This window comes from Eulemur rufifrons, chromosome 20 (assembly GCF_041146395.1).
Source record: "Eulemur rufifrons isolate Redbay chromosome 20, OSU_ERuf_1, whole genome shotgun sequence".
Lineage (NCBI taxonomy): Eukaryota > Metazoa > Chordata > Mammalia > Primates > Lemuridae > Eulemur > Eulemur rufifrons.
In genome coordinates this window covers 14840870-14868163 of record NC_091002.1, presented here as the reverse complement: position 1 = coordinate 14868163, position 27294 = coordinate 14840870, and the positions used below count along the sequence as shown (strand labels likewise).

Sequence of the window (27294 nt, the reverse complement as noted above, 5' to 3'; positions counted from 1 at the left end):
GCGTGGCCTGGGCGCCGCGGCTGCCCGCGCGGGGGTCTGTGCCCAGGCTTGGGGCGCGGCCGTTTTTCTAGGTCTTCAGCCCTGCTTCCTTGTCCCTTTGCTGCGGAAGGGCGGCAGAAGGCTCGCCATGGAAACCCGGCCTCGCGGGCCTTGCACGGATCACTCACTCGTCCTTATACACACAGGAAGACACAACCTGAGTGATGCTCTCTCTGTGTCCAGTGTGTGTGGCTCTCCCTGTCTTAGTCTCTTCTCACTGTCTCTAACTCAATCAATCTCAATCCCTCCACACCCTCCCCTCCAACCTCGTCTCTGTAGATGTATTTGTGTATCCTATGCCTCCATCTGCCTCCCTCCGGCTCTCCCTGTGTGTCACTCACAATTTCATAAACTGTGAGGAGCCAAGCCTGCGGCATTTACCTGCCAGGCATTTGTGTCCTCTCTGGAAGAGACATCATAGTTTCACACATGCAGGCATTCGGCACAGCCTCCTGGAGCACGGCCAGCATGCCCTGGAGCACCAGATCTGACCTGGAGTGCTAGGTCTCACCTGTGCTACTAGGTCTCTCCTGGAGCATCAGATCTTAGCTAGAATGCTGGATCTGGCCCTGGAGCACAGGGACCTGCTCCTCCCTGTATTCCTTATGGTTAGAACCAGGCACAGACCCTTTTCTGTGTTTGCTTTCTGGCCCACAGCTTTGGTGGCTCGGCAGGTGCCTGGACAGTGGCCAGGTTTTGCCATCTTTTTTTTTTTTTTTTTTTTTGAGACAGAATCTTGCTCTGTAGCCCAGGCTAGAGTGCAGTGGTGTCATCATAGTTCACTGCAACCTCAAACTATCAAACTCCTGGGCTCAAGTGAACCTCCTACCTCTCAGCCTCCCCCGTAGCTGAGACTACAGGCATGTGCCACTGTGCCTGGCTAATTTTTCTATTAGTAGAGACTGTGTCTCGCTCTTGCTCAGGCTGATCTTGAACTCCTAAGCTCAAGTCATCTCCCGCCTCGGCCTCCCAGAGTGCTAGGATTATAGGTGTGAGCCACCACACCTGGCCTAGGTCTTGCCATCTTAACTGTCCCCCAGTTGCTTCTCCCACAGGCCCAGTAAGATGCAGTCCTGAAGCTCAGGGATTCCTCTGCTGTATTAAAACCAACCCTATCCCACGTACAGTCTGATCTGAATGACCCACCTCCCCAGGGAGGGAGGTGCCCCAGTGTACTTCCTTCCACCCTCACATACACACACACAGAGAGAGAGAGAGAGAGAGAGAGAGACCTGCAGAGAAAAAAGGACCACAAATCTGATGGAAGAGAGAGCCTACCTTTTTGACCCTTTCTAGAGGAGGAATGAGTTCAGAGGTAGATGGCATCCTGATTTTCTGTCCCTGCCCAGAGGGACACTTGTCAGTTCTGGGGATGAGTTACCCTATTAGCTATGTCCCCATCCCAAGCTAGGATGCATCCCAGGCCCAGAGGTAAACTGCTCAGAACAAAACTTTCCCAGGACAATCCCGGGCAGAACTCCTGGGATCAACTGGGCAATAGCACAGCTGAGAGGGGGCTTCTCTCATGGGGCCCATGGACAGAATGACAATCCATCCCTATCAACCCACCCAGCCTCTGTCTAGTCTGTGCTTTACAGGGAAGCAAAACAAACAAACAAAAAGCCCAGGCAGAATCCTGCCTTGGGCTATTACAACTAAGAACACTGACATCATGGGTGCCACCTACCTGTACCAGCCTCTGGTGATGCCCCATGGGAGGACTGGTCTGAAATGTGGATTCTGGGTTCTAACCCTCTGGGGCCCTTCTTTGACTTCTTGAGGAAGAGCTCGTTTCCTGTAAAACATCTCCCCCAGAACATGGAAAGTCCCATGAGAAAAATGCTGACGTTTCCCAGAGCGAAGGAAGTGGGGTTTGCTCTGTAGACTCCCCACAGTCTTGACTAAGTTCCGTCACCTGCCAGCAGCAGGCTGAAACCCACTGCGAGCGGCGATGGAGAAGCCTATTTAAAGCCCGGTGTGGTCCCCTGAAGGTGATTCCTGACTGAGGAATGCAGAGAACCAGTTGAATAGGAAATGTCCCCAAAGAGAGAGTCAGCTCACTGTGCCTTGGTGGTGTTGAAGCAGGAAGCCGCTCATAAGGAGGCTAAGAGGTGGTTCATAGCACAGCATGGGGAGTTGGGGCTCCAGGGCCATCCAGCCCTGCTCTGCAGGGCTTTCTCCACCACCCAAGGCAGGAGACCGAGAGGCCAAAGCCCAGACCCAGCCATGGAGCTCTGTCTCCTTCTTCACCCCTCACAGGGGATCCTATAACCCTTGGTCCCACCTAGGCACACACCTGGAAGTCTGTGACCCCAAAGCTTTAGCCCTGGCCCATCTTCTGAGTTCCATTTGCTGTATCTGTCCTTGGAGGTCCTCCTTGCACTTGAGCCTGAATCCATCTAACATCAAACTCCCTTCCCTCCCTCCCAGCCTCCTTTGGCAGCACCTGCTCTTCTGCCTCCTTCCCCAAAACCATCCAGTCATCAAGGCCAAGGGACTCCACCTTTCCTTCCATACTAGAACATGCTGCTTCTTCTCCCCTCCCTCCATGACTGCCCTGCCAGGTCAGATGTCATCTCCTCCAAAATTTCCTCAACCACCCGAGCTAGGACCCAGCTACATAATTTGTAGGGCCCAGTGCAAAATGGAAACGTATGGCCCTTTGTTCAAAAATGATTAAGAGTTTCAAGACAGCAATAGGAGATGATGAAACCAAGTACAGGGCCCTTCTAAGCACAGATCGTACACCTGTAAAGTCAGCCCTGGCCCCAGGCTTCCTTCTTACGATCCCCCAGAACCTTGCTGGGACCCTGTCGGTCCCCACCTTGGATCAAAGGGCTTTATGTACATGCCTGCTGTCCCCTCTACACTGTGAGTTTCATGTGGAAAGGATCTCTTATCATTGTGTGTTCTGGAAGGTGCCTCACAATGCCTTGCACGTTGAGTTGGTTTTCAATAAATAGCAAATGCATTACATTGCATCGGCAGATATTTTGATATTGCTAATGCAAAGTGAAACCAGCAGGTGGCACTGTTCCCCTCCCAAGCATTGAGTTTTCATTTATTTATGTGTATTTAAAAACTATTAGGTTCCTTAAAGATAATCTTAACTTTCTTATGCTCTCAGGATCCTTTGGAGGTTTAGACACACAATTCTATATATTTCCATGGAATTTCCAAACACTCTAAAACCTATTTACAGATTTAGTCCTCTTCACATTAGAATCATCTACCGAGGTATCAAAAATTAGATATTCGGGTCACAGTGATGCGCACCTGTATTGCCAGCTACTTGAGAGGCTGAGGCAGGGGAGGATTGCTTGAGCCCAGGAGCTCGAGTCCAGCCTGGGCAACAAAGGGAGACACTCCGACCCCTCCCCATTCCTCCCCAACCCCTACTACCTCCATTCCCTTCCCTCACCATCTCTGAAAAAATGAAATTAGACTTCCAGGCCATACCACAGATCAATTGTATTAAAGCCTCTGAGGGTGGAGCCCAGGCATCTGCATTGTTTGTAGAGACCCTCCTGTGGACTCCAGAGAGCAGCCAGGGTGGAGAACTGCTGCTGTAGACCATATTCCTCCTCATTTTATAGATGGGGAAACTGAGGCTCCAAGAGAGGAGGCTAAGGTCACAGCAGGTTGATGGCAAAGGTTGTCATTGGTTCAAAGTCTGTACTCCTGACACTAAGTCTGGCACTCTCGGGTTCTCTTAATCCTCATTCCGCCATGCTGCTGAGTGTAGGCAGAGTATGTGTTGCAGGGGGCAGAGGGAGGGGGGTGGGATGGGGCAGGCAGAGAGAATAGGGCCAAAATCTCTGTTCTAAAACCTCCCGGTTTACCAGCTCTCGTGCCGCCTGAGTTTCCACCATTAACAAGTTCGTCTCCCAGTTTAAGCACTGACCTTGGGGTTTCTTTCTCTTTTTTGTCTCTGCTAAGTAAGGTTTTCTGCAAAGAGAAACTAGTTATAATCACACGGCATGGGTAAAATTGTAGACACCCTCCTCCCTGGAGAGGATGTGGGTGGCTGAGCACAGGGACCTGTGAAGAAGACAAGGGAGAGAGAAAGTGGCTTTCAGGGAAGTGAAACCAATACATCTACACGCAAGGTTTTGCCCAAGGCCCAGCTCTGAGAATACTCATTTAAAAAAGGCCCCCTAGTTAGGCTTGGCTCTTTTCCAGACCCCAAGGGACAAAGGCAGGCAGAGTAGCAGTGGTACAATAATGCTTTCAGAGGGCAAAGTGGTAAACACCTGCTCTAGCTGGCTGCTTGCCAACAGAGGGGCACCTTCACCTTGGCTAGCTAATGTAACCTAATCATTAACCTCATGGCATCTCGTGATATTTACAGGTCCTGCACATACTCAAGGGGAGGGAATTATACAGATTGTGTACAACAGGGTGCAGAAATTTCGGGGGCCATCCTAGAATTCTGCCTTCTCCCCGAAACCACACAGCGTATCATTGACAGGGGAGATCTGTTTGGCTTGTCGGCCTTCCCATGCCCCATGCATTGTCCCATGCAGAAGTCAGTGCTTCTGCTGCCTCAGAAGATTAGCAGGTTCATGAACAAAGATGGCCCAATGTTGTCCAGGATCCATTTTGCATCCTCTGCTCAATTCTCAGAAATAATACTGTGCCAATCAGAGTTAGCTGTCCAGACAGATTAACCCTTGTCCAAGGCTGACCGGTGATGGGGCTATGGCAACCAACCTGTAAGGTGGCTGCAAACGAGTGTTGTCTCCTGGTGTTCCTGCCCCTGTGTAGTCTCCTCTCACAATGAATAGAGCTGACATACGTGACCAACATCATGCAAGTGACAGCGGGTGACTTCCAAGGCTAGGTCATAAAAGACATCATAGCTCCCACCTGGCTCTCTTGGATTACTTACTCTGCATGAAGCCAGCTGCCATGTCACGAGGATAGTCAGCCCTGTGTGGGTCCACGTGGTGAGGAACTGAGGCCTCCTGTCAACAGCCAGCCCCATGTTGCCAGAAATGTAATTGAGCCATCTTGGAAGTGGATGCTCCAGCCCCAGTCAAGCTTTCAGATGAGACTGCAGCCCTGGCCAACATTTTGACTGCAATCAAAATGTTCTGACCCTGAGCCAGAACCACCCAGCTAAACTGCTCCTGAATTCTGACCCACAGAAACTATGTGAGATGATATTTCTGTTGTTATAAGCCCCTAAGTTTGGGGGTAATTTCACATAGCAATAGATAATGAATACAGGGCTCTTCTAGAGCTAATACCTTACCCAAAAAGATGGCACTGATGCTTAGAATATCATTTATTGAGCACTTACTGTGGGCCAAGCTTTGGCTTGCCTTTCTGTAGGCTGTTGGAGCACAAGGTAACAGCTGGTGAAAGCTGAAATCTGAACCCAGAGGTCCTGACTAAGTCTCATACCACATGGCCCTTATAGAAATTTCTGCAACCATGGAAATGGTGTATATCTGCACCATCTAATATAGCAGCCACTAGCCATTGTGGCTATTGAGCACTTGAAATGAGGCCAGTGCAACTAAGGAACTGAATTTTTATTTTTAAAATTTTAATCAATTTAAATTTAAAAAGCCACAGTGACTAATAGCTACTGTATTGGATAGTGCAGCTCTAACAGATGTGAGGGCCTTCTGTGAGACACAAGTTACAAGGAACAGAGACCCACTCAAGCCTCAGCAGACTCAGGAAAACAAAATGTAGCAGGATCTCAAGAGAGATTTGAGCTAACATGGATTTGAGACCAGACTCACTGCTTCAGAGGGGCTTTGTCGGGACTGAGCAGCCCCCAGCGGCTTGGATTACATAAACCCCGATAGGCAGTGCAGTTGTGAGCAGACTCCAGAGCCTGACTTCCTGGGTTCAAATCCCACCTCCACCACTGGTAGTCTGTGTAGCTTTGGGGAAGTTATTGAACCTCTTAGATGTAGTTTGCCAATCTGTCAAATGGGGATACTCACAGCACCTTCTTTGTGGAGCTGTGATGATTACGTGGGTTCAGGTATAAGGCATTGAGAATGGGTTCCTGGCTCATGGTGTGCGATGCGAGGGTTTGCTACAGCTACTACCAAACCCTCTGCATCCTTCCCCCACCCCAGCAAAGCACTGGGCAACATGGTGCCAAGGGAACCACGTCCAACGTCCAAGGACCTGGAATTAAGGTTCATCTCTGCACAGACAAGTTAGCCCCCTTGGTGACAAGAATCTTACCCACCTCACAGGGTCATTATGAAGATTCAAGAGCTGTCAATGGTCTTTCCAGAGCCTGTCAACTACAGTGCCTGCTAAGGCCACGCAGGTGATGTGAATGAAGCAAGCGGAGACTGTGGCGTGGCAGAGCCCACATCTAGATGGGTACCTGACTCTCAGCAACTCCCACTTGTTGCCACGCAGGCTGACAGTTGCCAAATTGTGATTTGTTTTCCCCCCAAGAAAACCAAGAAATCAGGATTTTTATGAGAAACATCCTGATTTCTATAGATGGCAACTAATTCGAGGTTTCTTGTGTTTGTTTTTTAAACATAAGGTCACCTAAACAAAACACTGAGGTAAGAGAGATGTGCTGTACAAGCTACTAGGGTGCATGTTCTGATGTCCCCCCTCCTCTCCGGGCCATTTCCTGCCCCTTCTTACATCTGTCCCCTACCCCTGCCCCCTGTGTCTGACACTCCATAGGGGATTTGGTCAAGGGGATTTTTCACGCTCCACTGAGATCAAGGGGTATAGAGCCCAGAAAGGATAACTTGTTACAAACCAAAATGACAAAGGCAGGCAATCTAGGAAGTACCGGGTTTTATTATCTTTTTATCAAAAAAAATCAGTAACAGACAACAGTGTGAGAGGTGGCTACAGAAGAGGTGCTCACTCCAACACAGCCAGAGGTAAAGGGCCCTGGGGGTAGGAGGGGACCCAGCCAGCTGGGACCCTGGGTTGGGGTGGCCACGGGAGTTAACAGCCACTGGTGCAGTAAGGGAGGGTGGTTTCCCTCAGCCCAGCCAGGGAGGGTAGGTGGAGACACGGCCTGCCCAGGCTAAGCCACCGCCAGGCCTCTCCTCTCTGGAGAGCGGGGGCGAGTCCCAGATAACAGGGCCTCGTCAGCCCTCCCCCATGCTCCCCCCAGCTCAGGGAGGCAAGGTTCATCCCAGCACAGCAGAGGCTGTGACATGTTGAGCTGGTTTAGTTCTCTAGAGCAGCACAGTCCGATAGCTGGAAATGCTCTCTGCTCTGTCGATACGGTAGCCACGAGCCACGTGCGGTGACTGAGCTCTCGAAATGTGGTTAGTGCAACTGAGGAATGAATTTTTAACTTTACGTGATTTTAATGGACTTAAATTGAAGCAACCACATGTGGTTAATATATTGGATAGCACAGCACAGCTCCAGGGCTTGGAGAAAGCAAAGAACACCAGCTGGTTCCCAAGCAGAAAGCAGAAAGGGTAGAACTGTCGACCTCAACTATTCCAGCCCAATCCGGAGAAGGCACCAGAAAACAGTGCAAGAGAAAGAGGTAAAAAACCCACCCAGCCACATGAAAATTCACTCACTCGACCACCCACCCAACATCCAACTGGAAATATCACACTATTTCCTAAAAAAATATATTTATCTATTTTTCTAGAACCAAGGAAGAATAATAATATATTACAAGTACACAGACACAAATATCCCACCATCCGCTTTCATTATATTTTGGGAGCTGCTAAAAAAACCGTTTCAGCAAAAGCTACTTCTTAGAGGAAGCAGCTTCAGAAAGGGCCAAGGTCATGAGCAGAGGAGTGTAAAGTATAAAAAAAAAACTGGGGAAGAGGTTTAATGAAAGAGAGAAAGAGGGAAGGAGTGGCCCTATCTAAAGCTATAAATAGTAAAAAATAAAAATAAAAATCATGTCTCCGGCTCTTCTCTCAATTCCAAGAAACAAATAAAAACAAACAAACAAAAAAAAAAACATTAAATACAAACTTAGCAGGCACGGTGGAAATGTACAAGAGAGGGAAGAACATCTCAGCATCTCCACGCTTTGCCCAGGCAGAGAGACACTCTGCACAAAGGAATGAACCATTAAAAAACAAAAAATAAAACACAACAAAGCCCTAAAAATAGATTTACAAATATTCTATAAATCCATTTCAGCATGAACTTTCAGCTCTTCCCCCCAAGCCCCAAGTAAAAAAGATTGATTTCCAAAAGTCACTTAAAAGGGCCTAGAATGGCCCAAGGTATACCACAGAGACTCCCGTAGTGTGATCCTAAGTATCCATTTACAGACACATCTCAAGGTGCAGATGGTTCTAGATCCTTCTCCCACTTCCTGGCAGAGGGACAGGCTGTGACAGGGAGAAAGGAAGGTGGCTGGGGACAGACCTCCAGCCAGGACTCACACACTCCCCCAGCCCCCTGGCTGCAGAGGGGCTCTGGATGAGGCATGTTCAGTATAGGCTTGAAGCTGGACCTAGATTCTAAACTGGAAGTTTAGGAAATGATCCAGTCCTAGGCTTGCCTTCAGAAAGGCCAAGTTTAAGCCCATTTTTCTGCCAGGGCAACTGAGGCCCCAAGAATCAAGAAGAGCCAGGCAGAACAGTAGAAGACGATGTCTCTTCTGACACTTAAAAGGTAATCAGAACTGGAGATACTGACAAGTCGGGATTAGGTTGACCTCCCCCTACCCTAACGTCCACCCTGCAAAATCCTCCGGCTTCCCTCCCCATTACAGTCCAGGCCAGTGCCCCTGAGGAAGCTTCATGCGTAGAACTCATTGGTGGGGGCTTTCTTGTAGATGGGTTTCTTGCCCAGGTCATAGCTGCCCTCGTCCTTCTTCTTCATGCGGTACACCAGCAGCAGGATCAGGAACACGGCGAAGAGGATGCCCACCACGCCGCCCACAATCAGAGCTGGAGAGGGAACGGGGGAGAGGCGGGGGTGAGAACTCCTCATCGGGACCTTGGGGTACATCCCCCGTCCCCCCCCCTGCCCCCAGTCAGTTCTCTGACAATCAGACATCCTCACCACCACCGCTGCCTGTGCCAGGCAAGTTCACGCCTTATTTAGTTTGACCCTCACGACCTCAGTGGTGACAAGGGGGTCACTGGGCATTATAAGTCACTAAAAACCACAGGGCTAGAGTGGCAAGGCCACTATTCCAACCCACGTCTGCCTGAGTCCAAAGCCTAGGCTCTTTCCAAACACTAGGCAGACACCCCACGCCCCTCAGCCACAGCTTAGCGCCAACTGAGCCAGGAACAGGGACAACGGCAGGCCGTGGAGAACCCGGTGGATGCTTCTCCTCCAGCTCTTAGCCCAGGAGGCATGCGGGCCCACACTGCTACAGACAGTGCATACATTCCACATACACACGTGGAGAGCGTGCTCATGTCCATACTATTAGGTCACTGATAGTGACACATCGTGGTTTACGTTCCCACGTGGAACCCAGTGGCAAAGGCCTAGTTTCCACGCCCACTTCTCCCACTTCCTGGCTGTGTGATTTTGGGCAAGTTCCTTCGTCTCTCTCATTGCAAAATGGAAATAATAGTACCTTTCTCATGCATTTGTCCTAGAGCAAATAAATTAATCTACTTAAAGTGCTTAGAACAGTCACTGGCATGTAGCATATTGAAGACTCGTTAACTGTAAACCGTTAGGGTTTTTTTATATCTGTGCCCCCGAATCAGGGTTACACCACAGTAAGTGCTCAATAAATGACATGCACAGTCGGGCTCAGAGGAGCACCTGGCTTGTGCCAGGCAGAGTGGGCTTCTAACCTTGGGTGAGCGTCTGTTCTGTCCACTAGGCCAGGTGGCCCGAATGACTCATTCCTGTCTGTTAGGGGCAGGGATGTCTCGCAGAATCCTTTGTGTGGCAGATTGAGTCCCCTAATTCGGTCTTACTCGGGCTAAGAAGATTAATTTCCATCCCTGCCCATGCTACAAATCTATGCACAGAATGGGGACAGCATGGCACAGAGGAGCCAAGTAAGGAGCTAAGAGCCTATGAAAAAGCAGCAACAGACAAACAGAGTGCCCCGGGGAGGTGCCAAAAAAACCACATGGAATATCAGGTGTCAATCCCATTCCCATCTCTGTCACCTCTCCCTCTGCTGACCCCAGCTCCTCCACAAGGCCCTTGGTCTGGGGCTCCCCAAAGGGTCAGGGTTGAACACAAGCTCAAAAGCTGACTGTGGCCCGAGGTCCAAGTGTCAGGTCTATCACTTCCTGGCTGTGACTCTGGACAAGTTCTTTAGACTCAGTTCCAGGTGGCTGTAGGGACCTAACCAGGGGCACGGGAATCACGTGGCATCCAGCAACCGCTTAATAATGCTCCTGGTGCTGTTTAAAAGTTACTGGCATGGAAGGAACCACCTCAGCTAGCTAAGCAACGTAACTTTTCACATAGGGATCTTATACTTGGACAATTCTCAAATGGAAGATTAAAGAGATGAACTGGCTTCAGTTCTCTTGCTATGTGACCCAAAGCTTGGCTCTCAGTCTCCCTGTGTATAAGGAACAGTTGCTTGGATGAGATCAAAGGTTTTTAAATTTTTCTTTAAAAGTGATAGAACATTTAGTTGATTAAAGCAAAACCTTGCTGGGCGTGGTGGCTCATGCCGGTGAAGCTGAGGAGTGAGGATGGCTTGAGCTCAAGAGTTCGAGACCAGCCTGAGCAGGAGCGAGACCCCGTCTCTACTAAAAACAGAAAACTTAGCTGCGCGTGGTGGCACGTGCCTGTAGTCCCAGCTACTCAGGAGGCTGAGGCAGGAGGATTGTTTGAGCTTACAGTGAGGTACCATGATGCCATTGCACTCTACCCAGGGTGACAGAGTGAGACTCTGTCCCCAAGAGGTCCTCCATCTGTCCTGGCTGGAGGCAGGACACTGACGTTTGGCACAGAGCCCTCTCCCTATACCTCAAGCACTCTGGCCCAGCCGGTTCCCAGGTGACCACTCACCAGGCCGGTTCATCCAGACTGGCCCCCAGCCACAGCCTATAAAACCACAGGGAGTTCCCTCGCTCCCTCTGACAATACCCTCAGACAAAGACTTCCCCACAACAGCCCATTACAGTCAAGAGCGCTCACATTTAACCTCTCTAGGCCTCAGTTTCCTATTCTGTCACAGGAAGATACCCCGTGCCCCACCTACAACACTAACAAATCGGAACAGCCCGTTGGAGTTTGCAAAGTTATTTCATGTTTTCTTTTTCAGGGACTCATTACACCAATCCAAGGAAGTTACCATCCTACTCATTTTATAGATGAGGAAACTGAGGCTCAAGAAGTTCAAAAGCTTCTCAGCCAAGGTCACAAGGCTGGCAAACGACAGAGCAAGGGGAGGGGAAGCCAGCCGAATTCTAAGGAGCCTCCAGACTTTGAAGGGAAATTAACTTTTAATGATTAACTCCCAGATGCCAAACCTAGGCTATGAAAGTGCTTTGAAAATTAAGTGAGAAGGGCTTAAGGCAAGGGAATGACTCAATGCCTATTCTTTAGAAGCCTTTGATATGCAATTCTTCCTCCCTGGCCCCCACCACCAGGTACACAGTCAGAGCCACCCCTTAAAGGAGGTGTAGTCCTTCGATGCCCCAGGGCAACCTGAGTGGGTACAAGGAAGGGGCCCAAGGAGCCTCCAGGGCTAGAGGCTTCCCTGCCTGCAGGCACTGTCCCACCCTGAGCCCTCTTCCCGGGCCTTACCTGCCAGGACCTCTGTTCTCTCAAAGATGTTGCTGTCCTGGGCAGTGCTGGACATGGACACCTTGTTGGACACATCCTCGTCCCCATCAAAGGGTGAGATCCTCTTGGGGATAACCTCATTCTCCTCCAGTTCCTTGGGTTCGGTGGGGACCTGGCGCCCAGGCCCTGCCCTCTCAGGGATGTGGTTATCTACAGGCACCTGGAAAGGAGAAGAGACGTTCAGTGCATTTGGGGAGGGACCCAGGGTGGGGCACAGGGACACTCAGCCTGGCGGAGAATCTGGTTCTGCCATCCTGGAGCAGGAATTGGCAACAACCTCTCCACAACTTTTCTAGTATTATCTGTCCCGAATGGGAAATGAATGTGAACAACAGCACAGGGAAACAGGTGTTCCCACGCTCTGCTGGCCAGGGCGTATTCTAGAATAACAACTCTGGAGGCAATCTGGCAAAACCTTAGACATTGCTTGCCCTTTGAGGCAGTAATTTTGCCTTGGGGACTCTGTCCTAAGGAGCTATTCAGAGATTGTGTGTAAAAGATGCTTGCTGCAATGTTATAATGTTACAATATCAAAAAATTCAAATAACTTTTCCATCCATAAGGGGAAACAGGTGAACTATTACACAGCCTATAAAAATGACAGGAACGTTTAATTATGCAGGGAAATACTCATCACCACTCTAAGTTAAAAATGCAGTACACAGAACTGTGTAAATAATTTTATATCAATGCTAAAAAAGTAGCTATGAATGCAGAGAGAAGGAGCTGGTGTTGACAGTGACTATCCCTGCAGAGAGGATGGTCCACCTGCAACCCACAGTTAGTTGCCTGTCCCAAAATGCCATAAGGCCACAGATTAAAATGAGCCTTCTTGCAGAGTGGGGTCAGACCCCATGTGTGTTACAGAGGAGCAATGGAGAGGCAAAAGCGTGCAGCTACTTACCAAGGGGTGGATCACTTCAGGGAAGACCTCGGGGTCCTCTGAGTCATCTGGAAGGTCAGAACGGCTATGTGAGTGTGAGGTCCGTTACCCCCCAGGCAAATGACCCTTCAGCCGTGGCTGGTGGGACTTCTACCCTTACAGCCAGCCCCCAGGTGCTCAATGTCCAGCATTCTGACCCCAACCTAAGTCACTTCACTGGTAAAATGTGCCCTAAGACCCGGCTCCCTGGCCCTTTCACGGGAATGTGTGAGCTGGGCGCAGGCTGTGTGAGCTCCGAATCTTGCCCTGTCAACTGTGGATCCCGAAACCAACAGCAACACCTGAGAGCTGGTTAGACATGGAGAATTTCAGTGCAACGGAATCAGAATCTGCATTTCAGCAAGATCCCCAGGGAATAAAGTCCGAAAAGAAAGACTCCAATTGCAATAATAAAACATTGTACTGGGTAACTATGTGAGATGATGGGTAAGTTAATTTGCTCCCCTACAGTAACCTTTTTACCATCTATATGTATCCCATAATAAAATTTTATTTAAAAAAAAAAAAAAACCAAACACACATTTACTGAGTGCTTGGTATGTGCCGAGAACTTTACCTCAGTTCAGTCCCACAATAGTGATGTACTGTCATTGCCATTCTCATTTTACAGATTAGGAGACTGAGCTTCAGAGGTCACACAGAGTGGAGGTGTGAACTCAGGATTGTGTGATTCCAAAGCTCAAACTTCAAATCATTAACACCTCCCTGCACATAGCAGGGATGCTTCTCAGTAGCTGTCTGGCCTGGAACCCAGGGCCAGGGAATCAAAAAAGACCACAAAGGCCACAGGTCCCTGGTCCAGCCCTGAGAGGCCTCAGTCCCCTCACCTACCCCCACCCCCCACTGAAGCAGGGGCTTGTTCTTGGTTCCCCAACCACATCTCTGGCCCCTCACCCCATCCCCACTTCCAAACTGGAACTTTTTTCTTTTCAAAAGGAAAGCACTCTGTGGGTCTTCCTTCCCCACCCCGACCCTGTCCTGCCACCCACTCACTCCCTCCCCACCACGTCCCCCACCAAAGGGAGGCGCCTGTGAGGGCGGGTTCAGGCTGGTGCTCAGAAAACCCAGAGCTACAGATGAATTCAAAGCACCAAACGACTTGCCCTTCAGGGTCTCAGGGATGGAAAAGCTTAAACCAGTTACTTTTGTTCCCCCTTTTTTGGGAAGGGGATGTGGGGTACAGTAGGAAAATCCGCACAAAAATCCAAGTCCCCAGGCATGGCCACCTTCCTGGTTAGGAGGCCACCATCCCCTCCAGGCCTGCCCACCACACCCTCCGTACCCAGGTCTCCAGAGCCGGACAGCTCCAAGTCATCGGGGTCCTGCCCAGGGCCCCCCACATCCTCGTCATCTGGTAGGGCTCCCGAGTACCGGCCTTCCAGGAGGTCCTGGGGGTCGATGACCTCCGTCTCCCGGATCTAAGATAAAGAAAAGAGACACGTAAGCCAAGATTCCTGGTACTCAAAAGCAGCCAATATTCCAAAAGCCAGTGAAGTGGGCATTCAAGTCCAAAAGGGGACCAGGCCAGGGGCTAGAGACCTGGGTCCTGGCTCCCACAGTGCCCTAACTTGCTGTGTGTCCTTATGCAAGTCTCTTTCCTACTCTGAGCAAATAAAAATAGTAAAGGTGGTGATAATCACATGATTAGATTACTATCACTAGGTACCATTTACTGAGCACTTGCTATGTGCCAGACCCTGTTCTTCATAACTCTAGAGCCATGCTATTAACTTATTTTACATCCAAGGAAATAATTTTCTTTTGGTGGCACAACCGGCAGACGGGGGAGCGAGGACTGCACACAGGCAAGCCCCTGGACACTGTACTCGAGGGTTCTACGATGATGCAGTGGCAGCTGACTCACACATGGCAGGGAGTGGGCTGCTGGCTCTGGTCTTGCGCAGTCCAGGACACCTTTCCCGGCTGAGTCAGACTGGGCTGGGGCAGACGGGCTGGCTCACCCACACCCGACAGCCTCCGGTCAGGGCGCTGCCCGGACCTGGTCACTCAAGAGCGCACTCCTGGATTCAGTCTTGTCTTCCAAACAACTCCCACAGATCTACTCTGCTGCCAGCCCTGTGCAGGGCACAGAGAGGCACAGTCCCTGCCCTTACAGACCCTTCACCCCAGCACCCATAAGTGTCACTTCACCCCCACCCCATACGGAGACCCAGCTCGTCACAGCAGAGTCGCAGGTCCCCCCTCACCAAGCAGCTTTCAAAAGGAAAGTATCAAAGGTCCAGGGAGACAAAGAACTTGCCCAGGGCCCTACAGAACATCAGTTACTCTCTAATCCTGTAGCTCAGTAGAGTGGGAAACAAGACCCCCTCAGGAGTGGAGCAAACACCAGGACACCCACCACCCTTCCTCCAGCTTCTGGGCTCAGGCTTCTGTCTGCCCACAAAACAGCAGCCCTGAGCAAGGTTTACCATTTCATTAATTAATTCGAACATTGAAGTGCCTACTATTTCCTAGAAGAGTTGGGGTTTTTTTTTTTTAATTAAGTTCAATACACCTCCTCCCCACTCCACCTCGCCACAAGACAGGCTCATCTTCTCCAGATGCCATAACTTCAAGGAGGTGGGTCTGCTTAGAATCACAGGTACCTGCTGGGGACCCGGGAAGCTCCTGTCCTCCCCTTTCACAGGATTTGAGAGAATTGGAGCCTGGAACAGGGCAGTGACTTGCCCAAGGTCACACGGTGAGTTTGCTACATAGCTCAGAGTGGAAAGCCACCAGGTCTGTTTCTGACTTCCCCAGGCTGCCCTCCACCCAGCTGGGGCTGTCAGTGATGGAGGCAGGGTCTGAGAAGGAACATCGGTCCCTAAGACAAGGCTATTGTCATCGCAGGAGAGGCCACCAGGTTCCTCCTGTACACCCCCCCCATCCCTCCCACCCCTGGCCCCAGTGGCAGAACCTGACCCTCATGTGCTCTCTTCCACCCCCAGGGGACAGGATGCTGGGTTCCCGGAAGGGAGCAGGGTCAGGCTGGGAGGCAAGCAGTGGGCAGGCATCACTCTCTCCCCAGGGGCGGGGGAACCTCTGCTGAACGCCTGGCACACACGGCGGCAGGAAGCCAGAAGGGGTTAAGCCCTGGGAAGGGATGACTTCATGACTCGGGAATCAGGAGCTGTTGAGCTGCTGGAATTCCAGCCCCCGCACACAGCACACAGCCCGTGCCTGTGGCTTTGGTTTGGCAAAGCAGGAGAAAGGCTCTTCCGTGATTGCGCAAGTGCCTACACCTAGGGCGGGGTCCCTGGGCTCCTACCCCCATCTCCCGCTGCAAATTTCCCTCGGGCCCAGAATCTGAAGCAGCAAGACCTCCGGGGCTCCAAGTGACAGGCCTTAACTAAGCACATAGCATGCTGTAGGTCCTCTTAATAGACCCTTTTTTGCAGAGATGGGAATGAGAGCTCAGAAAGATAAAGTCATTTGTCCAAGTCCACACAGGCAGAAGAAAGTGGCCACACTGGACCAGAACCCAGGCATGAGTCACTCAGGCTTTTAAACACATACATATAAACACATATGTGAACACACATGTACGTAGGGCTGCCAGTCCACCACAGGCTAGAAGGGAGCCCTGTTAAGTGGGGGTCAAACCAGCCAGGAGAGGGAAAGAGGGTACTTTGACCACTCGTTGACCTGCAGGGTTCAAAGTCCTCAAGTCAGGTGCTGGGGTTCAGTCACTGGGGCTGTCTCAGGCTGAGACCTTCTCCCCTCCCAGGCCATGGAATGTTGTTTATGCATCCAGCCCGTCTTTTACTATGTGAAAGTGCTAAGGAGAGTTTCAAAACAACCCATGGGATTAACGCACTGATTGGCTGTTACTATGTACCTCCGTTATATATTAAAGAGATAAAGACTAAGAGGGAAGGTGGAGTGTGAAGATCTCACAGCCAAGTCAGCAGCAAAACCAAGGCTGAAACTAAGATTTATTCCCCACTCAGCCCCCTTTGTGAGCACCTGGTCATCCCCAAGTCTTTTTTTTTTCTTTGTTTGGTTTTTCTGAGACAGACGGTTACTCTGTCACCCCGGGTAGAGTACAGTGCCGTCATCACAGCTCACTGCAACCTCAAACTCCTGGGCTCAAGCGATCCTCTGCCTCAGCCTCCTGAGTAGCTGGGACTCCAGGCACGCACCACCACACCTGGCTAATTTTTTTATTTTTTGTAGAGATGGAGTCTTGCTATACTACCCAGGCTGGTCTCAATCTCCTGGGCTCAAGTGACCCTCCTACCTTGGCTTCCCAAAGCACTGGGATTATGGGTGTGAGCCACCCTGCCCAGCCCCCCTAACCCTTCATCTTTATAGCAGGTTTCCAGAAAAGATAAACAAGTACTCTAGGGTCACACTGGGGATCAGCAGCATAGCCAGGATTTTAGACCCTATTTCAGGTTTCTAAAAGGACGGAGTCTTCAAATGCTGCATTACATGAGCCCAGAGTTCCCTCCTATAGCAAGACAAGGCACTGGGAAGAAGCTTTGGCATCTTCCATCTCCTAGTGCTGGTGGGAGGACATAGGGGATTAAATCCTCCCTGGGCACTGGAGGCAGCCTCTCTGCCCTGTGCTGGCCCCTTCTCCACCCACGACCTCTGCCCAGAGGGAGACTCCCAAGTGGGCAGGAGCCATTTAGGACTAGGCCAGCAAGGCAGGACCAAGCCCCATGGGATTGTGGGCAATTGTCCTTTTTCTTGTGAAGGTTGGGAAGGCCCCAACAGCCCTCCATACTCCCACCCTCTTTTAAGACAAGGCCCATTCAGTCTGGGCTGGCTTTGAAGAACCAGGCCACCCAGCAGCCTGGCCCAACCCTGACCAGAGAGGGACGCCGCCCTGCTCCTAGCTAAGAATGTGGTCTGTTCTGCTCAGCTCACCCGCTCCCTGCCCAGGCACATGTGTTCACATGTGTGGACATGCACAGGCACCCTGTCCGGGCCCCCAGGTCTCCCTGCATCGTTGTCCCTTTCACAGACACACGAGAGAAATTAACTAACTAAAGAAGCCAGTGGGCCTGTGTCCCACAGACCCTGCAGGATCCATGGGTGGTGGGGACCTGGGATTGGTGCCTGAGGGGTTAGAGATCCCAGGTTCTTCCCCAGACTAGCCAGGGAAAAGAAGGGTAGGTGCTCTTTTGTTTTGTAGGGACAAACACCTGCCAACAGAAGGTATCTAAGGCCACCAAGCCCAACCGTCTCATTTTATAACCTAGCAAACAGATTAGAACTAGACAAAGGACTTTGCCAGGGTCACCTAAGCAGCTGGCAGCAAGCTGGACTTAGAACCTAGGTCTCCTGGCTCCCAGGCCGGAACTGTCTTCTCTCCCTTCTAGGGTCTTGGCTGCCCCTAGGGGTCTCAGCAAATCCACAGGCAGCAGCTGTCACTCCGGTTATACTACCCATCTCGTCCTTAGGCTATAGGCATGAAAACAGGAAAAGGCCACCAACCTTATCCCAAAGTCCTATGGCTTCTGTCACCCCAGGAAAAGTACAGGTGACTAACAGGAGTATCCAATATCTGCCTGGCACCATGCTGGGTTCTTTCTCTATATAAGCTCATTTAATTGGCACAACAGCCTTGTAAGGGGTTCTACCCATTTTGCAGATGAGGAAACAGAATTTGAGCTGAGCCACTCATCACACAGCTAGAAAGCGACACAGCTGGGATCCAAACCTAGATCTTTCCAACCACAGCCAGGGCTTCTTGCTGCCACCCACTCTTCACCTCTAACCCACCAGCCCACAACACACGCCTGGGCCAGGGCTCCAGGGCACCCCTTCCCCTGCCTAGGAGTAAACAAGGGTGAAAGTGATATTGCTTAAACAAAGGAACAGAAACTTGGCTGGGGCACCAGGGAGGAGTTCAGGTCAGGGCTTGGTTAACTGTGCACTAATGAGCCTTTCCCCACCTGGCTCCTCCCCAGGGGAGGTAGGGTCAGGGGCACACTTGACCCTCCTTTCAGGATGCCAGACCAGAAGGGTAATAACCCAGCAAGTCAAATTTGGTGGGGGCAGGGGGTGGGGCGGTGAGTACTCCGGGCTCCAACTGCTGGACCCACCAGAGTGATTCTGGCAGAGGATCCCCAGCAGGATGAACCGTCACCGTCATTGTCTTCCCCCCTCCCTTCTGAAGGGTCAGACATTCCCCAGAAAGAGTAGAACCTGGGGGCCACAATCAGGGCTCTACCACCCAGAGTGGCTGTTGATAAAGGCAAAACTGCAGTCCTGCCACTTCCTAACTACATGAGCCGGGAGTTGATGTCATCTCTTAAATCCTCAGTTTCCTCTTCTGTAACCAGGGCTGGTAGCACATTGCAGGGTGACGAGGATTAAGTGAAATGCATTAGTGTGTGCAAGGGACCCAGCACTTGGCCTGGTACACAGCAGGTGCTCAATGAGTAGTGGCTATTATTAACCCCCACCTGCCTTCCTTCTGGCTAAGGGGATTAGTACTCAAAAGGTCGGAGACCTAGGAAGCAGCAGCAGCTCCACTGCTGGGAAGAACCTGCTTCGTGGACAGGGAAGTGCTTCACGAACTGAAAAGGAACATAACATAACTATAGTGGGTTACTATTGTGCTACTGAGACCAGAGACTTTTCAACAACCAACTGGGTCCCTTCAGACTGTGGGGGAAAAAAAAAAAAGAGCCAGGCCGGGTGAGGTGGCTCATGCCTGTAATCCTAGCACTCTGGGAGGCTGAGGTGGGATGATCGCTCGAGGTCAGGAGTTCGAGACCAGCCTGAGCAAGAGCGAGACCCCGTCTCTGCTAAAAATAGAAAGAAATGATTTGGACAGCTAAAAATATATATAGAAAAAAATTAGCCAGGCATGGTGGCACATGCCTGTAGTCCCAGTTACTCGGGAGGCTGAGGCAGGAGGATCGCTTGAGCCCAGGAGTTTGAGGTTGCTGTGAGCTAGGCTGACGCCACAGCACTCTAGCCTGGGCAACAGAGCGAGACTCTGTCTCAAAAAAAAAAAAGACCCAGAGGTGGACAGAGACCTGCCGAAGGTCACATAGCTCTGAACACCTGTCCCAAGCAGACAGAGGCAGAGGAAAGACTATTTCTATTTTCCCAGCCAGAGCAAACAGAGGTGACCAGAAACACCTGAAATTCTATTAATACTTGGGGACCTGGATCTCCAGAGTATTTCCTGATTTATCTTAGGGACAAAAAAAAAAAAAAAATACCTTGAAGGTAAAAAGAAACCACACACCAATCTGTGGTCTGGTGCTCTGGCAACTGAATGGTTAAGCCAGGTCTGGGGGTGGGGGGTGGAGTGAGGGTTCAAATGTCGGCTTCAAGGTCGGGTTACTTTGAACACAATCACTCTGGAGACAGCCAGGCCTGGCACTGCCAGCAACCAGCTTTTCACTAAGCCTCAGGGGAGCTCATTCCCACAGCAAGGACTCTAGGATCCTGGGGTGCCAGCAAGAAATCGGGGGACGGTTCTGGAGTCTCTAGACATCTTGCCAGGAGCCAATCCAGCACTCTTGTCACTAACTCCCTGGGTGATCTTCGGTGATTGTCTCTGAGCCTCAGTTTCCCTATCCGTAAAAGATGGTCTCAAAGAGACAAGCCTCCCTCTGTCCCAAGGCCTGGTAACCAAGCTGGGCATTGCTCCGATTACCGGGTGGAGACAGCTGGGAGGGGGCTGGCTCCCGCAGGGCCTCAGAGACAGAGGTGCATTGAAGCTGGGGTTTGTAATCTAGGCGGCAGATCCGAAATCCTGCTGGACCCACCGGCCAAGGAGGCTCTCAGGACGTAAACAAGCCTCCTGTGTTCTCGAGAGCAGAGTCAGAGTCTACGCTGCAGCCTTGTCTCAGCTGATTAGATCAGCCCTGGGTGCTGGCTTCCTGCCCCTTCCCGGCCTCCCCCGCCACTGCCACCGCCACCCGGGGGAAGCTACTGCTCCAGATCAGGTCAGTCTGTCCCACAGACGTCTCTCAGCCGGGCTTCCCCGAGGCAAGGAGCGTCCCCGCTCCGGGTGACCAGCCCTGCCATTCACCACCCTGCTCCAATGCCCAGAGGTTTGAGTGGTACAGCCAGTCCTCGCAGGCCTGGCCACCAACCGCTGGGCTTCAACAAGTCACTGTTTCCACACACACCAACCTCTCCCTCCCCTTTCCATTACCCAGGTGTCACCTGACTAGCAGCCTCTTCTACTGTGCCAGAGAAAACTGGAGCAGCCGAGCTCCCGCCCCGCCTGGCCTGGAAGGACAGGCGAGGGGGAGGTGTGGGGGGAGAGAGTAGGGGGCACTGAATAGGAGGGTCTGGCCCAAAGGAGGGGTGGAGAGAAACAGGGCAAGGGAGGTGCGTGGGAAGTGGGGAGGAGGGAATGACGACTGTATAAGGTGGAAGCTAGAAAGCACTGTTAAGATCAGAGTAATCTTTTGGGGAGTCCTGGAGCCCTCTGAAAAGCATGAAAATGTATGAACAGCAAGAACTGTAACCATCAGTTTACAGTTTCAACGTGTGCACAGACACCACCTCCCTGAAGCCAACCTTTGGCCAGGTTAAGAACCCTTGTCTAGCCACTAATAATAAACTAAACTTAAGCCAGCACTTTACAAGTTTGCCAAACACCGATTATGACTCTTGAGTGACACAGGTGTTTTATAGAGGACACTGGGGCTCACATCAACAATGTGACTTATTAACTAACCGTGTGTGTGTCCCTGGGTGAGCAGCAGAGCTGGGACCGGGACAGAGTTTTCTGGCTGTGAAGCACACCCACCTTCCAGCCACCCAGCCTCCAGCAGACAGGGCTGGGGAGGCCCCGTGAGGTACAGGAATGCACCCAAAGGTCACCGGTGAGTTAGTTAATGACAAACCAGCCCAAGAAGTCAGGCTTCTTGTTCTCCTAGGGCTAAATCAGATCAACTGTTGACATGTGTGTTCTCCTCCCTCTCTAGGGCACCACGAAATGAAAATGCATGGAAACCTGGCTTTTTAGAACACTCTACCTTTTCCGTCCACCAACACTCCGTCCCCCAAAGCCCAGGGCGCTATTTGCAATCACTCAGCCTCCTTCAGACTAGAAACTCTGCCTCTCCCACACAGGAGGGTGGCCCTGAGTCCAGGGCGGGGTCCGGAGTGGTCCGGTGCCCTTGGCAAACCCCTAGCCCTCTCCCTCCAAGCTGCAGGCTGCTGCTCAGCCTGGGGCCCCTGCGGATCCCAGCAGGAGAGGTGGGGCTGCCAGGAACTGGTTCTTGTTTAAATATAAACCCATCGGATAATTAGCAAACAGCCCACTTCTAAGATAAACAAATAGCAGATTTGGCCTCCATCGGCCCCACCCTAGACTCCTCCCTTCCCACCTCCCAGCTGTGGGGTTAGATATGGGGGAGGGGCAAAAGCAGTCCAGGGGCCCTGGGCATGGAATCCCATGGGACCACCAGGCATCAAGGTGGCCTGGACAAGGAAGGGAATTGTCACTAACACCTCCCCCTACCAGGCAGGATACCAGGTGCCTTTATTTGCAGCTTTGTCATCTCCTTTAAGCCTCTCCACAACGGTCACCATCTTCTTAACAGACCAGGAAGCAGAGGCTCCGAGAGGTTGAGTAGCATGTCCAAAGTCATCGAGCTAGTACGAGGAGGACTTAACACCCCCGCCTAACACCAAACCAACGTTTCAGTGCCCTTAGGCCAGCCCCAAGAGGCAAGAGCGGTGTCACAAATAGCAAAGAACCCTGCGGTCAAATCAAATCTGAACTGTATCAGCTTTTCTCTATGAACTCAGGCCACATGCAGCCTCAGTGTTGCTTTAAGTTAGGGGGAAAAAGTACTACCCGCTCTGCAGAGGTCTAAAGATCAATTTGGAGGACTGGCTGCACCTTGTGCAATGTCAAAAGTCCACAGGCAGGCAAGGGGCTGTGACGGTTCCAGGCCTAGTACAAGTATTTCCTGAATGTCCCCTCAAGGCCCTGGGCACTAAGACACTGACTCGTACCGGACAAGGTAAAACTCTCAGTCCACTCCAACCCCCCCACCACACAGCTATCTGACCTATTAGCCAAGAGGTTGAAAGGAAATGGGTGACTCAGGCAGGCTACGCTAGCCTGCAGTGACTCACAGAGCCCCATCCAGCCCCCTCCCCCGAGGTAAGCGTTCATTTGGAAATCACACCCACCCATGCAGTCCAGGGGACTGAAGGACAGCGAGGAGCCAATTCCTCCCAACAGGGCGCTGGGGCTGGGAGCCCAGCCTGGCTTCCCCAGCTCCCCATTCAGGCCTCCTCAGCACTCCAAGTCCTTGGAAAAGCTCTCTGTTTCTAGGAGCTTGGGATGGCAGGAGCTGAATGTCCCCCACTCCACCGCCCACTTCTCTTCCAAGACTGAGACTTGTTTAGACTCTTTACCAAGGAAGCCAAGAAAGGTCCCCTCCTCTCATTAAGGGCTTTTAGGGCAGGACGGACCCTTATAAGGCAACGGTCCAACCTTCTCATTTTAGAGTTGGGGACGTGAACCCAGAGACAGGGCATGTTTGCTCAAGGTCACCCAGCAATGCCTAAGTAGGACCCAAGGTATCTATCTACCTTCAAACCAAGCAGATTTCCTTATCTAAAATATTCTCTGAGAATGCTCAAACCAGACAGACACCTTGCCTATCAGTCAGAACTGGTTCTGACCTTGACAAGCCCCTACATTCCTCTGAGCATCGGTCTCCTGTAAAAACAGAGATCAGCACCCACCTCACAGTATCACCGAGAGACATTCATTTTAGTAATGAGTAACTTTAATGCACCTTTTAGAATGAAGTCACATGCATGAACCTCTTCATTCATACAAACACTTCCCGCGAATTCACCAGGGGACAAGTATCTCATTATAACCAAGACAGCAGAGTTCCTGCCCCGGGTGCAAGCGGGTGGAAAGCGGGCCGGGGCGGGGGCAGGCAGTGGGATTCAGAATTTGGTGGAGTCAATTTTCTCAGGAACCGTAAGTTTCTTCAAGGGAGGGAATACTTTAGATGTCTTTATGGTTTCCACAGCCCCTTTAGAATAGTAGGTACTTAATTATTAATCAAATTCAGAGCTGCAAAGGCCTCTGGAGGCCATCCTGCTCAAACCCCTCACTTTACAGATGGGGGGTGTCACCCCAGAGAGGGAAAGGGACCTCCTCCCAACCTCGAGGAGCCCTCCAAAGCATGGTCCAAATATTTTCCTGGGTGTTTGGTAACTCTCTGGGCTCTGAGATGTCTCAAGAGCACTCACTGGTCACTCAACGGTCCTAGAACCCCATAGGCTTCCGCCGCCACCCCTACTTCCATGCAATCAAGAAAATTCTCAAGTAGATCAGAAATATCTTTCAGCTGAAGTACGTGATGGGCGGGGGATACTTCCCCAGAACTGTCTAGGCCTTGTGCCAAGTCGGTGGGCCGTGCCTTTGGGCAGCAACACCTTTGGGGGGGGGTTCCCAAAACAAGGCTGCCTTTAATTGGCCAGAGAGGGAGTGGCAGGAAGGCGGATCAGGGAATGCTCCCAGCTGGACAGGAAGAACTGGTTTAGGATGGCAAGCCCCGCCAAACAGAGGAGAGGGCAGCTGGGTACTCAGCTTGGGTTCCCTTCCCAAAACCTGTGGCATTGGGGGGGGCAGGGCGCAACATGAAAGGGGAGGGCCACTATTCAGAGATTCTGGTGGTCTAGATGCTCTCTGCTACCTCAAAGTAATACCAGTCTGCCTCTCTCATCGGAAAGTGGGCATAATATGATTCCCCATGTGGTAGGCTTTTTGTAAGGATAAAATGCACCAGCCCTGGTATATGGAAAGTGCTCTATAAATCATAACTGCTGTTAGCAAAGCTCTTCTCCCTTAGCCTCACTTTTCTCCACCTACCAAATGAAAAGGACAGACCAGATCATTTCCTTGGCCTAAGCCAACTGTGGCTAGGTCTGATTTTTCCAGCCACAAACTAGGGAGGAGGGGGATGGGCAAAAGGGGAAGTCTTGTGCCCCAATTAGAGGCAGGAGGTCTGTGACATTAGTCGGGAAGTGGGGAGCTGAGGTCAGGATGAGAAACCTTTCTCAGGAAGCAGCTGCCCAGAGCTGACATCTCCCCCAGCTGATGGGTCACCTTACCTAGGACTGACACAGTCCCCCTCCCCCAAACCACATCCTTCTGACTGCCCCTGGGACGCAGCTGTCTGCTCCTCACTCCAATGCACCTGCAGGCTCAGCAGCCCTGAGCCGAGACTGGCATGTGACTGTCCATGGTGACTTCAGCAACCACCTGGGTCCTTTCCTCTTTTTCATTACACTGCCCAGGCAGTGTTCCTTCAGAGGCTTCCCCAACTGCTTGACCCCAACACATCCTTCAGGGCCTCATTTAGAGAACTGCACCAGGGAGGCAGAGGACTTGGGTTCTAGTCCTGGTTACCCTTGGTTTGGGAAAGCCATCACCTCCCTCTGGGCTTCTGTTTCCTTCCACCTCATTATTCCTTGAGGCCTTCCAGCCTAAAACATCAACAGACTCTGAAGTAGTCTTGAGCTATCCAGGATGGGACACAACAGCCAGCTAGAAGTTAAGATAAAGCAGAAACTTGGAAACATGGCTGCCTAAATTTGGATCTGACTCGGCCCCTTACTAGGGGTGTCACCCTGGGCAAGTTACTTAACCTCTCTAGCCTCAGGACCAGTTTAAGAACAGTAAACAGTAGGGTTGTTGTCAGAATTCAGATGGTTGAGGGAGCCATTAGAAAGCTCTTAGAACAGTGGCAGACACACCAAAAGCGCTAAATGTTTGCTACCATCACTGCAAGCCTGGAATTGTGCTGGGTGGTATTGCTCAGGGTCTCATTCATTCCTCAACAAGAGCTCTGGCCAGGCCAAATCAACCTTCCCCTAAGTAAGGTCAGAGGAATAGGGCTTTCAAAGAAATTAGCCCCTAGGGCTTTCAAAGAAATTAACATTAATGATTAAACTCCAGGGACTCACAGCCCCTAAAAACTGGGGCTGAAGGACATGAAGCCCGGGCTGGGGGAGGGAGAGGCGGGAGAGGGGAGAGATTACCTTTCCCAGCAATTCCCATGCTCCCAATTTCCCAGATGACTGCCTCCCACCAGGACGGATGGAGCTTCTGCTGGCCCAGGGCTGTGCAAACTGTGGCAGGGACCAGTGCACGATGAAAAGGAAAAGTTTCTCTGGGCTCACTGAGGCCTTCCCTCCCCACAGCCCTCTTCCACCCCACTCAAGGTGGGCGCTTCAACTTTCCCATCTGAAGTTCGGCGAAAATGAACAAGTGCTCTTCTTGCAGAAAGCAGAAGCTCAACTCCTGGCCGAGCTTAAACCATCCTTCCCCTCTGCCCTTGAAAGATCAGAGTCCCCAACTTTCTAGGAACCCTAAAGCAGCAGCAGTCACCTCCTGCCCCGCTCCCCCATACCCTTTGTGCAGATGGGGAAAGAGACTCCGAAGGGGCAGGGCCTTGCCCTAAGTCACAAGTCAATGGCAGCGCCGGGGCCAGAGCTGAGGTCAGGGCTCAGTTCTCCAGTCCCCCGCGTGTGAAGGAGAACCCCAAACCCCTCCCCTTCCGAGTACACGCAGCCCCCAAGCCCGGGCCATCTCGGATTCTACAGCTGCCCGCTCAGGGCGCCCAGAGGGCGAGGAGGGGGATCCAGAGCTGCGACCAGGGAAGGCACGAGGGCGTGGGGGTTGAAGCGTTGACACCGGCTTAGTCACGTCCGAGCCCGGAGCCCGCGGCGGGGCTGAGCCCAGGGGAGGCGGGAAGAGCAACAGGCTGGGGACGCAGCGCGCGCGGAGGAGCCACCCGGGAGCCTCCCTGTGACCCCGGAGCAAAGTTTCCAACAAAGTTTCCCGGGCCTCGGCGTCCAATGGGAGGCGGCGCAGCCCCTCGAACTCCCCCCCGCCGCCCCCCAATCCCGGGGTCCGGGGAACAAAGGAGGCACCGATCTGTCCCCCTCCACCCCCCGGGGACCTCCAAGCGCCTACCGACTCGGCGGCGGCGGGGGCGCCCAAGAAGAGCAGGAGTAGCGCGAGCAGGCGGGCGGGGGCCATAGTACCACGGAGCGGAGAGGGCGCGCGGCTGGACGAGTGGCCCCGGGCGGGCGCGCGGCCCGTCTTATAGGCAACCGGCCCCGCCCCGCCCCGCCGCAGCCCGCCCCCGCCGCCCGCACCGCGCCCGGAATTCCCCCGCGAAATCTGGGCCTGCGGGGCGCTGCGCCCGCCCGCGGCGCTGGAAACCCCGAGGGACCCGCCCAGCGCGCGCCGGCCAGCTCGCGGTCACCTCCTAGACCTATCCTCCCGGAGCTCCCACCCCGTTGATGTATTTGGTTCACTGCTAGGCAGGCCCACAGCGATCGCCGTGTCTAACTCCATTTTATAGTTGGGGAAACTGAGGCCCAGGGACGGGCAGGAAATGTCCAGGGTCTTCGGTTTAGACCAACGCTTCCAACCGGGTTTGCTCCCGTCTGAGCGTACGAAAGACTTTCCGAACGGGACGTGAACATAGGTAGTTTTAAGACACAGATCAGGCCGGGCGCGGTGGCTCACGCCTGTAATCCTAGCACTCTGGGAGGCCGAGGCGGGTGGATCACTCGAGGTCAGGAGTTCGAGACCAGCCTGAGCAAGAGCG

General features: G+C 52.1%; 1 protein-coding gene across 1 annotated transcript; it reads right to left on the bottom strand.

The window, feature by feature from the left end:
* Positions 1–6834: 6834 nt before the first annotated feature.
* SDC4 (syndecan 4) lies at positions 6835–26738 on the bottom strand. The gene is made up of 5 exons (XM_069495582.1): positions 26652–26738; positions 13989–14124; positions 12668–12714; positions 11725–11923; positions 6835–8930 (listed from the first exon to the last, which is right to left on the bottom strand). Exons 1-5 carry the CDS (start codon positions 26715–26717, stop codon positions 8779–8781), a joined length of 600 nt encoding a protein of 199 aa, XP_069351683.1. The 5' UTR covers positions 26718–26738; the 3' UTR covers positions 6835–8778.
* Between the last annotated feature and the right edge of the window lie 556 nt (positions 26739–27294).